At 39.3% G+C, this 14,779-nt stretch overlaps 2 protein-coding genes across 5 annotated transcripts in view; one reads left to right on the top strand and one right to left on the bottom strand.

The window, feature by feature from the left end:
- PLCE1 (phospholipase C epsilon 1) overlaps positions 1 to 5,142 on the top strand; it is a 322,822-nt gene extending 317,680 nt beyond the window's left edge. For 2 of the 3 annotated variants that reach the window (XM_060641978.3, XM_060641977.3), the window contains exon 33: positions 608 to 2,117. The gene's annotated coding sequence lies outside the window, so the exon portion shown is untranslated. Of the gene's footprint in view, positions 1 to 607; positions 2,118 to 3,851 lie in introns of those variants that run through there. The other variant, XM_078434608.2, reaches the window with a different exon arrangement.
- The window catches only part of NOC3L (NOC3 like DNA replication regulator), a 52,517-nt gene that overhangs the window by 14,689 nt on the left and 23,049 nt on the right, over positions 1 to 14,779 (bottom strand). Inside the window, exons 14-22 of one of the 2 annotated variants that reach the window (XM_078434611.2) lie at positions 13,064 to 13,136; positions 12,914 to 12,977; positions 12,706 to 12,777; positions 11,940 to 12,121; positions 11,304 to 11,432; positions 10,280 to 10,377; positions 7,760 to 7,844; positions 7,324 to 7,451; positions 1,667 to 1,719 (exon numbers count right to left, since the gene is read on the bottom strand). In XM_078434611.2, the coding sequence (XP_078290737.2) occupies positions 1,701 to 1,719; positions 7,324 to 7,451; positions 7,760 to 7,844; positions 10,280 to 10,377; positions 11,304 to 11,432; positions 11,940 to 12,121; positions 12,706 to 12,777; positions 12,914 to 12,977; positions 13,064 to 13,136 (850 nt within the window). In that variant the 3' untranslated portion in view covers positions 1,667 to 1,700. Of the gene's footprint in view, positions 1 to 1,666; positions 1,720 to 7,323; positions 7,452 to 7,759; positions 7,845 to 10,279; positions 10,378 to 11,303; positions 11,433 to 11,939; positions 12,122 to 12,705; positions 12,778 to 12,913; positions 12,978 to 13,063; positions 13,137 to 14,779 lie in introns of those variants that run through there. The other variant, XM_078434610.2, reaches the window with a different exon arrangement.

Below are 14,779 nucleotides of genomic sequence, written 5' to 3'. Positions count from 1 at the left end.
CTTTGGACTATATTTTTCTGTAGCAAGCATAATCATTGAGTTCACCTCAGCTTTACCTAAACTTGGGGAAGCTTCTCTTTAAAAACATCCATGGGTGCATCTATGGGAATATGTATCTCATGTTATAAACTCCTTTACAAATGGTCTCATGAGAAGAGACTTTTTGTGCTCGCGAGAAGACAAGTGTAGTGTTTTTGCTGTTTTCTGAGAACGTAAGGTTTCATGTTACTTGTTCTAAAATTTTCACCCCTGAAGTTTTAAGAGTTACCCCTTAATAATTTCCACAATTATATACCTTACTCATATCTGAAATAATGCAGAGTTGAAGGACTTCCCCCTTTTAAAAAAGTTGAAATTTATTTGATTGTGATTACAAAAACCTTTCTAAAGAATGTGGTGTTCGGAACAGAAATAGGCTCATGTTCCACCACCCAGGAGCATCATGTTATGACACTGTGAGTTTATAGCAAACAGTCTCTCCTCCAAAACCAGCCACCAAAGCTGTGGGTTTCTGTCGGTCGAATAACACTAAACCCTTGCTACACTGCAAATGTTTCTGTTCCTGCATTTTAAATATACTAACAAAGCTATGTATACAACTTTACAGGTGAAGACCTTTTGGTAAGAAGTTAAAGTCAAGAGTGAACATGGTGGAAACAAATACAATTTGCTTATTTTCATTAGACTTAAACTGGAAATTGAGGATTTCTGAACCGAAGCCTTCTTGACACATGATGTGAGGTCCATGCTGAGGACAAGCAAAATGGCAAGGGCTACCTACCAACCAATTTCCTGATGAATGCAACAATGCAGCCCAGGAGATTGCCACTTTGCAAATGTCAGCAGTTGGGAAAAAAACATTGCTAAGCTCGCAATAACTGACTTAGAACAAGGGTCAGCAAACTTTGTCCATAAAGGGCCAGATGGTAAACATTTTAGGCTTTATGGGCCATATGGTCTCTGTAGCAATTACTCAGCTCGGCTGTCACAGTGCAAAAGCAGCCATAGATGATCTATACGTGAATAAGCATGGCTGTATTCCAATGAAACTATTTACAGACACTGAAATCACAATTTCACATAATTTTCACATCACAAATAATCCTCTTTGGGGTTTTTTCCAATCAGTTAAAAATGTAAAAGATATTCTTAGTTCAAGAGCCATACAAACACTGGCGGCAGGCTAGATCTGGCCCAGGGCCATAGTTTGCTGACCTGACTTAGAAAACTGGCAACAAGAGCCACAAAGGTCTGAAAACAAGCGAGGTTAGTCATACAGTTCGTGCCGGACAATTGGAAGCTTTAGGGCATTGTGAGTGTAAATATGTCCTGTAAGATTCATCACAAAGTAATTTGATTTAGTTTCTATATTGTGCACCATAGCGGACTCTTCTTTACCATTTCTTTTTACATACAGAATGATGTTGGGTTTTTTTTAAGTTTATTGCTTATGTATTATTCACAGATTATTCCACTTTTGGTTTTCACAAATTGAATTTAGAATGATGTACAAATTAGTATCTTCTGAGCTGTGACATCTTAACAAAAAATTTAACATTTCTTAAAGTAAAAGTAGACTGAATTGGTGTTCAAATTTATTTATTTTGCAAGGTTTGTATTGACACTGTACTTATATATTTATTATACATTGCTTTCTTGATATTGCTTTTAGATTTAGAAGTATTAGTGGTTCTAGCTCACTATTTGAAGACAAATCTCCTAAAAAAAAAAGAAAAAAAGTACGCTCTGAATACCTGACATGGGCCAGAATTTCATGCAAAAAAAAAAAGCTTCATTTTCATTTCTAATTGAAGAGCTATTGATCCAAGTCATAACTGCCACTCAAGGTAAATTATCTTTAAAATCTTACTGCATAAAACTATAACGTAAGTATAAAAGATTTTAGTCTCAGTATGAAGCAAATTATGACTTTTAAAATGCAATGTGTGCCCCTCTGAAGTAAAATCCAAATTTTATCTTTCTGCTGATATTAAAATTTTTTCTTCAAATTATAAAACAAAGTCCTAACCTTTTGAGAAGTTCTTTTTATGCCAATTGTAAAAATGAATAACATGGTCCCCAGTTCTTTGCATACTCTAAAATCAGAAGTGTTAAAAGTATACCACACAGGGGCGCCTTGGGTGGCTCAGTCAGTTCAGCATCTGCCTTTGGCTCAGGTCATGATCTCACAGGTTGTGACTTCGAGCCCCACATTAGGCTCCGTGCTGACAGTGCAGAGCTTGTTTGGGATTCTCTCCCTCTCCCCTCTCTCTGCCCCTCCCCTACTTGCTCGCACTCTCTCTCTCTCTCTCTCTCTCTCTCAAAATAAATAAAAACAAAAAAAAAATCACACCATACAGCTTTCACATTATTGGAAGTTCGTACTCAAAGCCTTAATGCTAGAGCAGTGACCACTTGCTTGTCGACAGAATTCAGGCTATTCCAGTTTGATGGAGTTTGCACAGTGCTACAGGTTTCTTTTCAAATAATCTATAATAAATGCACAGTACTGCCCATTAAAAAAAAAAAATTCCAGAAACATGTTATCATGCTTCTATAAATCTGGCATCTTTTCTTCTGGTTTGGCATACCGTGTATTGCAAACTGAATTACTGGCCTAACTGGCTAGAGTCAAAATGAAAACCCATGCAGAGATGAGATGACTGGTCTCTCTAGGTTTTATCACTTGGCCTTGATTCTAAGCTCCAGCCCCACCTCACCCCCATCTTTAACATAGTTCATTTGGCTGCAGAACAGAATCGGCAACTTCCTGAGACTGAAGTGAGACCACGTCTCACAAGTGAATATATTGCCTGTACTGAACCCTACTTGATTGTTCAGTTCCTTTTGAGGTGAAAGCACATCCTCTAGTTGAGTCTTTGGGACTTCAGGAAGGACACATTGCTCAACACGTAAAGCATCTATTCTATTACAACTAACCAAAACAACCTGGTGTTTGCCAAAAATACAAAATTTTTTAGTTTATCTGAACCATAGAGTTATGATGGCATACCAAATGAAAGAAATTACCCTATTTAGAATGAATCAAAAATGGCCACCCAGCCTGTACCCATTAACACTTCATACTTTCCATACTACTAAAAATCTGGGTAGCAAAGTTTTATCAGTAAGTTGATATGGAAAGAAATCTGAATAGGAACTCCTGGGTGGCTCGGTTAGTTAAGTGGCCAACTTTGGCTCAGGTCGTGATCTCGGAGTATCTCTCTTTGTGGGTTCAAGCCCCAGGTCAGGCTCTGTGCAGACGGCTCACAGCCTGGAGCCTGCTTTGGATTCTGTGCCTCCCTCTCTCTCTGTCCTTACCCTGCTCGTGCACGTATGCTCTCTCTCTCTCTCTCAGCATAATAAACATTAAAAAGAAAAAAAGAATCTATTTATGCAGGTTAGGTTTATTACAAAGTTTGGAGGAAAAGTATTTGAAGACGCTTCACTAAAAGCAGAGGAGCATGAGTTGTGTTACTCTGTATGGTGATGCCAGCTTTACAGAATATACAGAGCTGATGAGAAAGGATTAGGTAAGAATCCAACTTGATCAGTGATGCTGAAAGAAATAGACTAACTTCCTCTCGGTCACCTGTTCATCTGGAATTGGTTGTTTTACAAAATAATAGAAGGTTACATGAGGTTGTTAAGGAAGCCAGGGTAAGTTTGAGGGCAAATTTGTAGGAAGTAACAATACTATTTGGGCGGAAAGTGCCCTCTTGAGGGAACCTTCTTTTCATGTCATCCTTTGCAAGTAAGTTATTTATAAATTCTCCAGTTGGGGGTATATAGTTGCAGCTACAAGTGAGTTACAGTGCCTTGTTTTTAATTAAAGTTACTTTCTAACAAAGGTCTCCCATCTCAATGGCTCCGGAAACACTGGAGGCTCTTTAATGAAGCGGCCCCCTGCTGCCACACACCCACTCCTTCCTCAAACTACATCTTCCCCTTCCTCTGCTCTCCCTCCCTATCCAGTACCTCTGCAGATCTGTCCTCCTCTGCCTGGACAACCATAGGCCTTGCTTAATTCTGACAAGTAACAGAGATTGCATTCTGCCTGGAAAAAACTGAATTGACTTGCCCACACGATACTCCACAACTAGGCCACACCAAGAGAAGAGTAGGATCTTCCTGGCTGGTGTCGGATCTCCAACTAGGCGGAGTGGGAGGCAGCCCACAGCCTACGTGCTCTCCAGACGGCTGCCTCGGACTCCTCGCAGTTGCTTCTCTTACATGAGCGTCAAAGTGACAAGAGGTGAACACCTGGACCCTCCGGAAAGTTATTAGAAAACAAAGATTGCCTCTTACACCAAGTCCAGCACCCATGATATGGGGCACGGTCAACAATTTATGTGTTCTTGGCCATCTCTAAGTATCAACTTCCTGAAAGGAATCTTTGGCTGATGGCTAAGGATTTAGACATGGGATGACCTGAAATGAGTGTTTTTGAAATACTGACTCTCCATGATTACGAAGCTACTCATTCATATACATCTCTTAGATCCAAAATATACTATGCTCAAGCAGACCATCAAGCAGGTCTCTGAAACCTTTCCTAAGTCTCTGAACTTTGAAATAATTCACTCTGACACTGAATTGGGTAATGTTGCATTTTTTTTCATGTTGTGTGAATGATCTGACTTAACATGCAGGACCATGGAAGACTGAAGCTGTGTCTTACACTCGTTATTATCCCACTTCACTTTTAAGTGCTTAGCACAGTGCTAAGCACATAGTAGGTGCTCGATATTGGTCTAGTTAAAAATATATTAAGGCTGTAAGCTTGTTATAGCCTCAGGATACGTGTGTGTGTGTGTGTGTGTGTGTGTGTGTGTGTGTGTATGTTACTATGATATTTAGTTCTGAAAATGAAACTCATCAACACAGGCCATGAAAGTTTATGCACAAATAGATTTCATTCTCAAATTCATAAAGGGTATTCAAATACTAGATGTGTAATTTTATGGTCCCACTGTGATTCTCTGTATGTGTAACTACAAAGTTAAAAGCATAATACAAGTGTGAAATAGTTCATGAATTTCTACTTCAAAATTGATTTTTCACCTAAACTAGTTTCTCCTGCCAAAGTGAAATATAAATGTATTTGTATATGTTTGGAAAATAAATGATTTGTGACATGCATTCGTCATTTGTGCTCTGATGGGGAAAGACCATGTGGTCAAACATCTATTCATAACGTTTCTGGACTCTGTTTTATATCTAAAATGTGGTTTAAAAGCAAATATTTATATATTAAATTGTACATTTCATTAAATAAGCCTACAAAAAAACACTTTTTAAAATCACATAAGAATATGCTATATATATATATATATACATATATATATATATATATATATATATATATAAACATATACACACGCGCGCGCGCATGCTGAAAGATAACATGCACTGTTGAGCAGATATCCCCCATTAAGCTGGAATAATAAAGGCAATTTCTATTTTTATTTATTTCATGAGGGAAAAAAAGGGCTTTAAGCTCTAGAACAAAGGAACTGGCTTCTATAGTTTCAAAGACATAGAAGATCTATTTAATTGGGAATGCTGTACATTTTATTAAATTCTCACATCACAAGAACAGGAAGCAGAAGGGTACCTGGCTGGCTCAGTCAGTAGAGCATACGGCTCTTGATCTCAGGTCCATGAGTTCGAGCCCCACGTTGGATACAGAGATTGCTTAAATAAAGAGAGAGGGAGAAAGAAAAGAAAGAAAAGAAAAAAGAAAAAGAAGGAAAGAAAGAAAAGAAGAGAAAAGAAAGAAAAAGAAAGAAAGAAAGAAAGAAAGAAAGAAAGAAAGAAAGAAAGAAAAAGAAAGAAAGAAAGAAAGAGAAGGAAGGAACAAACAAACAGGGGCTCCTGGGTGGCTCAGTCAGTTAAGCATCTGACTCTTGATCTCAGCTCAGGTCATGATCTCATGGTTCATGAGACCAAGCCTCACGTCGGGGCTCTGCACTGACAGTGTGGAGCCTGCTTGGGATTCCCTCTCTCCCTCTCTCTCTGCCCCACCCCCCTCTCTCTCTCAAAACAAATTAAGGAAAAAAAAATAGGAAGCAGAAAAAAGCAGCTGTTTTATTTAATTATTCACAGTAAAGAATATTTATAACCTGGTTGTAATAAAAACTTATTTCAGAGGTCATTCCTAGAATATGACAGTATCTTAGGTAAAATATTGTTTAATTATATTCATAAAGAAGAGGATCGTATCTGTACAAAGGGAGAGGAGGGGCTGGAGGAGGGTAGGAAGAGGAGGAGAGGGTGGAAGAGGAAGAAAAGAAGAAAAGCCCTTCAATAGGCACCATTTATCCTTAAACAGAGTCAAGTCTTAGACTTGGTTTTTCCACCCAGGAGTCCTTCCCCCATCACCCTCCAGGGCACATTAGAAAATGCAAAGAACTTTGAAGAGATTAGAGTCACATTCAAACTTTCATTGCAAGTAGCCATAATGAACACTCTCATTCTTTTTTTAAAAGATCGAATTAGATTACTTCTTGAAGTGTATCATCCAACAAGAGCCAATGAACTTGGTGTCCAATTTCAAACTATTTTCTCTTTTTCTCAAAAATCTTTATAAAAATATACTCATTCAAATATAGAATTCTTATTTTCATCTATAGTGTTCCAAAAAATATATATTTACTTCATTAGAAAGCGTTTTGGTCAGGACGCCCAGGTGATTCAGTCAGATGAGTGTCTAACTCTTGATTTTGGTTCAGGTCATGATCTCATGGGTCTGTGGGATTGAGCCCCACATTGGGCTCTGCACTGACAGCAGGGAGCCTGCTTAGGATTCTCTCTCTCCTTCTCTCTCTGCCCTTCGCCTGCTCGCTCACACGCTCTCTCTCTCTCTCCCCCTCCCAAAATAAATAAATAAACATCAAAAGGAAAAAAAAAGAGTTTTGGTCATAAAGAGTAGCTGAATGGTATAAAGCAATCTCACGGTCTTGATTTTTCTACACTCTATGCCCTCATTTTAATCTAGCAACTGTAATTCAATTAAGTTCACTTCAAATATTTTTTTTTTTAAACTATAACTTAAGATGTATATTAAGTTTTAAAAAGGCAACATCATCAAGAAACTTCCAAATATGGGGGTAGGGGGCTCTCAATTCTCCTTTCTTAATGACATTTTCAGAATCTGGGCAGAACCCTGTGCCATGCAAAGGGTAACTCTTCCACCTCTGTTAATTTTCTTAGGAAGCTTCCCTTATGTAAAGAGAATGTCCTAAATTAACAATATGTCTCTATGTGCATCTAAACAAACACAAATATGCAAGAAAGCCCATGGACACTTCGCTCTTCTACCTCTGCAGTGATGTTGTCGAATATCTGCTGAAATCCAGAGGCAAGTGAGTAGCGACTTCACTGCAATGTCTTTTGATTAGTTGATTTAAATCTTCATTCAAAAATGCATCCCCTTGTAAAACTTCATCCTGCAAAAATATTAAAAGTAACTCATATTAAAAGTTCTAAAAGCCAAGCTGTGAGCAAAATTAAAAATGGTGACACCTGACCCCAAGCCAACATGTGCCGGGTCTTGGACATCTCCTGTACTGAACAAAACGGTCTCAGGACTGTCTCCACAGAATCCCAACCCCACAGATCCAGCCTACCATCAACTCCTAAACATGAGAGGAAAAAAAAGTACCTATAACACAATTAAGCAAGTTGGAATCAGTTAATAAGAGACATCCTTAGTTTTTATTTCATCTTTTAAAAAAATATGAAAAGTATCACATACCTTCCTTTTGGAACTTGAAGACTGAACGGGAGGATTGAATGTCATTGCAGCCATGCTGTAAGTCTCAAAAAGTTCTGTAGCAGATCTATAATCACAGAAGAAATGTAAAGACATCACCATACCCGTGTAACTTGAAAATAATTAGACTGTACCCAAAGAGAAGCACGCATTATTCTAAACCCATATAGTGAGGGACAACCTAATTTTGCTCTTAAAACCGACAAACTCATGTAAAATAAACCCTAAATTCCCATGTAATGATAATGTTATCCAACTAAATCCACCTCAGAGAGGTCTGGTGTGCATTGAGAAATACAAGGCTGGACAAAAGACAAGGCCGAGCAGAAGACCTCCAGCTCAATGTGATCAAATCCCAACTCAACCACAGTTACGTGAACAATATGCAACTAAGTCATGGGGGTCCAGAGAAGTGAAGCACAGTGTTACCCTCCATGGCTTTCAAACAGCTCAATCTTTCAGTTACTGGCCTAGATTAAATGTCCATACCCATGGCTGTCCATGAATGCTTAGTGATTTGGGGTTGGTTTACATTCTCTGAAGGAGACTGGGAAGGGCCTGCAACAGTCACATCCCAAGCTCCACCCTCCAGGGCAAGACCACCAGGAGTCTCCTTTCTCAAGCTTTTGGGATAAACCCACCCTTCGTCTTCCTCCAGAGGACATTTCTGGCATAAATGAGGCAAACGTTCAAAGTCTCTGACAAAAACATGCCATAAAAGGAACATGAATAAGAAAACTGACAAATAATTGTTTTCTCCTTTCTCTCCCTTTTCGAAAAGGCTGGGGGCACTTGGGTAGCTCCGTTAGTTGAGCATCCAACTTCAGCTCAGGTCATGATCCTAAGATGCATGAGTTGGAGCCTCACATCAGGCTCTCTGCTTGTCAGCAGAGCCCGCTTCGGACCCTCTGTCCATTCCCATCTCTCTGCCCCTCCCCCATTCGTTCTCTCTCTTTCGAAATAAACTTTAAAAAAAATAAAAACTGGGGTGCCTCGGTGGCTCGGTGGGTTAAGCGTCCAACTTCTGCTCAGCTCATGATCTCGCAGACTGTGAATTCGAGCCCCACGTCAGGCTTGGTGCTGACAGCTCAGAGCCTGGAGCCTGCTTCCAATCCTGTGTCTGCCCCTCCCCAGCTCATGCTCGGTCTCTCTCTCTCTCTCAAAAACAAATAAACATTAAAAATAAAATTAAAAATAAAAAACAAGGCTGGAGGACAGGTGGGAAGTATGAGGGGAAAAAAAAGCAAACGGCCACTTTATCATTTAATAAGACCAAAAGTTATCTTTAGTCTACCCAGAGGGAAAAGCATTCATGGAAAACTACAGAGTTTATGTCTCATTTAGAAGGGAGGAAGCAGCTGATTTCTGCCATGTAAAAATACAGATCTATTTTGCCAAATCTCCCAGTACTTCAAGGAGCTGGAAATTTTATTTTTAGGTGAATTCCTCTAATATTTAAAATATAGCAAATAATTCCATTTTTGTTTAAACTGTGAAGAGGTCAGAACATCAGTCTGCTGACCTCCTGATCATTTGTCTGTGATCTCCAAATTAAAGAAACCAGTGGGCTGCAAATGAGAAAAATTTATAGCAAAATATTAATTCTGAGTGGTGGGTATATTACAAAGGCATCTTTTATGTCTTATTTTCTTATAATTCAAGTATTGCCTAATTTTGTAGGGAAAGAGGTAATATTTTTTTCCACTTTTCTGTACTTCCGAAATTTTTCAGAGTAAGAAGCTGGAAAAGCAACTTCTCCCGGCAGGACCCTATTCCCCATCTGGAGCGCACGATGAATGCTGGGAGTGGCGGCAGGTCACGACACACTACACAGAGATGACCGTGAGGTGCAAGAGAGAAACTGCCGCCCCGCTTGAGTGCCAGTGTCACAAAGCACTTCTTTTCTCTCATTTCTCCCTTTCTGGCCCTAGCAGGACCAGCCAGGAGTGGGCAGAAAGAAAAGGAATCTCTCTGTGGTTGGACTCGTGGATCTTCTCATAGAGCAAGTATGGCATTACCTATAATGTGCGTCAGGCGCGTGTATTTTCACTATTCTACTTATCTGGATGTGCGAAACTTCTTTTTTTTAAGAGAGAGAGAGCATGAGTGGGGAGAGGGGCAGACGGAGAATGAGAATCTTAAGCAGGCTCCATGCTCAGTGCGGAGCCCGACCCCATGACCCTGGGATCATGACCTGAGCTGAAGTCAAGAGTCAGACGCTCAACCAACTGAGCCAGCCAGGCGCCCCATGTGAAACTTTTTAGAACCAAAAAAAATGTTAACTGATTACCAAAAACGAACTAACAAAAACACGCTAACAAAACCCACAGGCAACATGTTTTCTCCTTGGAACGATTCAGAAATATGAAGTGAGACCAAATCCCGATCAACTGGCACTTTGTATTTGAAAATCTATTACTTTATAGAGCAGACTTCTCATAAGAAAGAGCACTCGACTGCAATGTGTAGTCTGATAAAAAGGCAGTGCTGACTACTAAATACCTCCGGCTCAACTCTGGTTTGAGCGCTTCCGAGCCTTCAGAAGGTGCTCCGGCGATCAGGTGAGCTGCAAATCTCTGCACAATGGGATGGTAATGTCTCTGAAGGGCAAGAACGACCACGTTTTGCACAGGTCAGTACCTTATATAAATTACAGCACTAGCTGCAGTGAAGATTTTCCTTAATAAACACTATTTTTTAAGTCATATATATATATATAATTCACAATAAGCACATCCCAACAGAAAAAATATTCTCTTTGCTCAGAGGACAACATAAATCTGTTTGATGACCAAGTTACCACTGACATACCTTAGTCTTGCTTTTACAGTATGAAAACAAAAAATCAAAAAGCAATTTCTCTTCTAGAGTGAAAAAAGTTCGTTTACAACAGGTTTCCTGAAACATTTTGCTCCAAGCCTCCTCCTATGCATCTGCACCATGAGATCACAACACAGTGCGGCCCTCTTGAAACTGGGGTGATGTCAGAGTCTCCTCAGGTCGGACCCAATATAGACCTTCTGTTCTGAATAGTGTTGGGGAAAGACTGCAGTAAACTTTCTAAACCACACCCCCAAACTGTCATTTTCTGCTTCCTTAGAAAATGTACCTCAACATCTTAAAGAATAGTAAGAGCAAAGTGAAATGTAGACTATTAAAACAGGAATCCTAGGGGCGCCTGGGTGGCTCAGTCGGTTAAGTGGCCGACTTCAGCTAGGTCATGATCTCGTGGTCCGTGAGTTCGAGCCCCTCATCAGGCTCTAGCTGACAACTCAGAGCCTGGAGCCTGCTTCAGATTCTGTGTCTCCCTCTCTCTCTCTGCTCATCCCCTGCTTGCGCACTCTCTCGCGTGCGTGCTCTCTCTCTCTCAAAAATAAAGAAACATTGAAAACATTAAAAAAAAATTAAAAAACAGAAATTCTACAAAAGGCCATGCCAGAACAAAATATACAGAGGACTCTGGCAATAGTAACTACTTGGGGAAACACTGAAAAACACTGATCACATGAAAAAAGGCCATTCTTACCCGCAGTGCATGCAATTCCCAAAGAGCCGTGTTCTGGGCGTTACAGTACTCAGGTTCATCCAGTTCAGGAAGGAAAACCCCACTTCCCTGAGATTCATTGTCAAGCAACAAATCTGTTTTTGGGAAAGTCTGCAAAAATGTCACATAAAAAGAACTAATTAAATTAGTCTTAGTAAAGAATGTTATTGGGGTTCTGTACTTTTCTCTCTATTGAAATTTATTTTGATTTTATGCTTATTGAAGAGCTATAAGAACATGTACTTTACAGCTACATTTGTACGGACACAAAAATGTGTCCATCAACAGTGTTTAAAGAAAACACGCAGAACAATAATGTACACTATAAAAAAGCTGTGTTGTCTGTGTGCATGTGGTGTGTTTATATATGAATGAAAGTGTCTGCTGGAAGGACCCACCAAATGGTAAAAATAAGTTATCTCTGAAGAGTGTCAACAGGGGTGAGAATGCTTTCCTTTCGTAATGTTATGTACTTCTTTTCTCGCTGGATTTTGCCATTTTGCTGTTATTACAGTAGTACGGTAGTAATGTAAATGGGGAGAAAGATGCAAACAAGACAGCACTGTTGTTGCACATAGCAAAGCTTAGCTCTACTCATTTGTTTGCATGGCTACTTACATGCATCAATATTCTGTTAGTTGCTAAAATGCCAATGCTTGCATTTGGAAGAACATGAAGAGCAAGTGTACAAAGACGCTTGATGAAGGCAAGGGCTCTCTGCTGAGAAACCTGCTTTCTGCGCTTAGTTAGCATGACGTCAAGGCACTGGAGTACAATCTCGACGCCTTCGTTGGTAGCACCTACGACAGCAGATACACCCGTCAGGCCTGTTCCCGTTGGCTTTTTCATTGCAAAACTTCACTGCACTCCAGAAAAACCCAAGATGAACTGTCATCACCTGTCCCAAATCATTTCCCTAACTAACGAAGTAGGACCAGACTGCTCAGGAAATGCGCTGGTTGTACCATCTCAATTCCAGACGCTCTCTCCAACATCTACATAAGGTTAAACACAGATGTGTGACACCAGCAGGCCACCATTTTATATGCCAATTTTGATTTTTCATTTTTCATGGACTATAATACCAGTCACAATATATTCTTAAAAGGTAAGTATTTATTAAAAACACAATATATAGGGACATCTGGGTGGCTCAGTCAGTTAAGTGTCTGGCTCTGGATTTCGGCTCAAGTCATGATCTCGCAGTTCATGAGTTCCAGCCCCACGTCGGGCTCTGTGCTGACCACGCAGAGCCTGCTTGGGATTCTCTCTCTCCCTCTCTCTCTGCCCCTCCTCTGCTCTCTCTTTCAAAATAAATAAATAAATAAACTTAAAAAAAAAAAAAGATTAAGAAAAAAACCACACAATATATAAATGTACATACCTGCATGTAACTTGAACAGTGTTTTATATAGATGTGTATAGAATTTCATTGGATCAATATTCAGAACGTCACCTTTGAAATTACAACAAGCAACAATTAGGTATTTTATAGCCTCCAAAGGATTAATATTCAGAATGTCACCTTTGAAATTATAACAAACAACAACTAGGTATGTTGCAGCCTCCCAAAGTAAAGAAAATTATCTTACCTTGACCAGAAAGAATATGAAAAGCAGTCTGGACACAATGAAGGCTTTCTTGATAGCTCAGGTCCTTGCAAAAAAAGGGAGAAAGGGGACATTAAGAATAATAATTACCATTTATATCTTAAAAAGTAATTCATTAACAGAGTTACTTACACCAGATTCGATGAGAGTATGCAGTACTACTAATAAATCATCAAAAAACTCGACATTTATAAGGTGAGCAAACCTAGAATCAAACAGAGTTTAGTTAATGGGTGACCTAAAAAGAGAAATAAAACAGCCAGAAATTAAATTTGACTTTAAAACCATATTTTTAATATTCCTTATTTCAACGTTAGTCACAATGGAGACGGTGGTGATTATTGATGTTTTTCATTAACTCAAATTGGTCTTTTTGACAACACCCAGCATAAAATAGATGAGGCACTAAACAAACTGAAAATATTTCAGAAATACTTATGCCCTATGAAACAAGAACAAACAACTACCCAAGGAAAGTACTCCATGCTGTTCTAACTCATAAAAGGGCCAGGAGCATCAGGTTCTAGGAAAATGGGGAGCGGGAAAAGGGAAAGAAATCTGTTATTTATAGGAATATGGATCCTACGAAAACTTCAAAAAACAAAATGAGAGAATACTGGGTCTAGTATCTAGTTGAGGTTCTGCAATTAATTACCTATTCAATCCTAGGTAAGTCACTTACAGTCCTGGAACTCTATTTCTAGAAATAACTGAAATCACTCAATAGAATAATAGAGGAAGAATCATCTGATCTACTAAATGTGAGAGCACTCTGTACACTATAAAATACTAGGCACTAAAGTACTTAAAAGTCAAGATATCTCTTCAGTATTAGTGCAAGAGCCTTTGACATTATATAAATCTTAGAAGTGATACATTCCCTCTGTGCTAGTACAATCTTTTTGGGAAGCAACTGGGCAATATTTATCAAAATTTAAAATGAGCAGACCCTTTGACCTGGCAATATATGCACACGAGGGCATGAAGGTATTTCCAATGCAGCATAGGGGACTGGTCAAATAAACGTATTATTGATTCATAAGATGAAGTATTATAAATGTAAAGAAAAAAAAAGTTGGATATAGTCATGCCAACATGGACACATACCCAGAGTAACCATTTTATCAAAAAAGAAAAGTTATGAAACATTACATATAGTATGATTCCATCTGTGTGACAGAAAACAGACCAACACACACACACATACACACACACACACATATAGGGATATATATATAGGAATATATATATATAGGGAAAATATATACAGGGATATAGGGAACTTGTAATTTTTTTTAAAGTTTATTAACTTGAGAGAGAGAAAGCATGAGAGAGGGAGGGGCAGAGAGAGGAGAGAGAGCCAAGAATCCCAAGCGGGCTCCGCACTGCCAGCATAAAGCCTGATGCAGGGCTCAAACTCACAAACCATGAGATATGACCCGACCCAAAGTCAGACCTTCAACCGAATGAGCCACCCAGGTGACCCTGTATTTTTAATTTTAAATCCTTCTGTATCATTTGAATTTTTTAAAAAAATTTTAAGTGTTTATTTATTTTTGAGGAGAGAGACACACAGAGTGTGAGCGGGGAAGGGGCAGAGAGAGGAAGACGCAGATTCCGAAGCAGGCTCCAGGCTCCGAGCTGTCAGCACAGACCCCGATGCGAGGCTTGAACTCACAAACCATGAGATCATGACCTGAACCAAAGTCAGATGCTTAACTGACTGAGCCACCCAGGTGCCCCTGCATCACTTGAATTTTTAACGTAAGTATAACTAAAAACTTTTTTAAATAAAGCAATTGGTCACTGAAAAACAAACAGCAGGCCCTCTCTTTGAATCCTTTAATA

Source organism: Panthera onca, chromosome D2 (genome assembly GCF_046562875.1).
Source record: "Panthera onca isolate mPanOnc1 chromosome D2, mPanOnc1 haplotype 2, whole genome shotgun sequence".
Taxonomy (NCBI): domain Eukaryota; kingdom Metazoa; phylum Chordata; class Mammalia; order Carnivora; family Felidae; genus Panthera; species Panthera onca.
The sequence above is the reverse complement of the archived record's forward strand: the minus strand, read 5'-3'. Positions and strand labels throughout refer to the sequence as shown.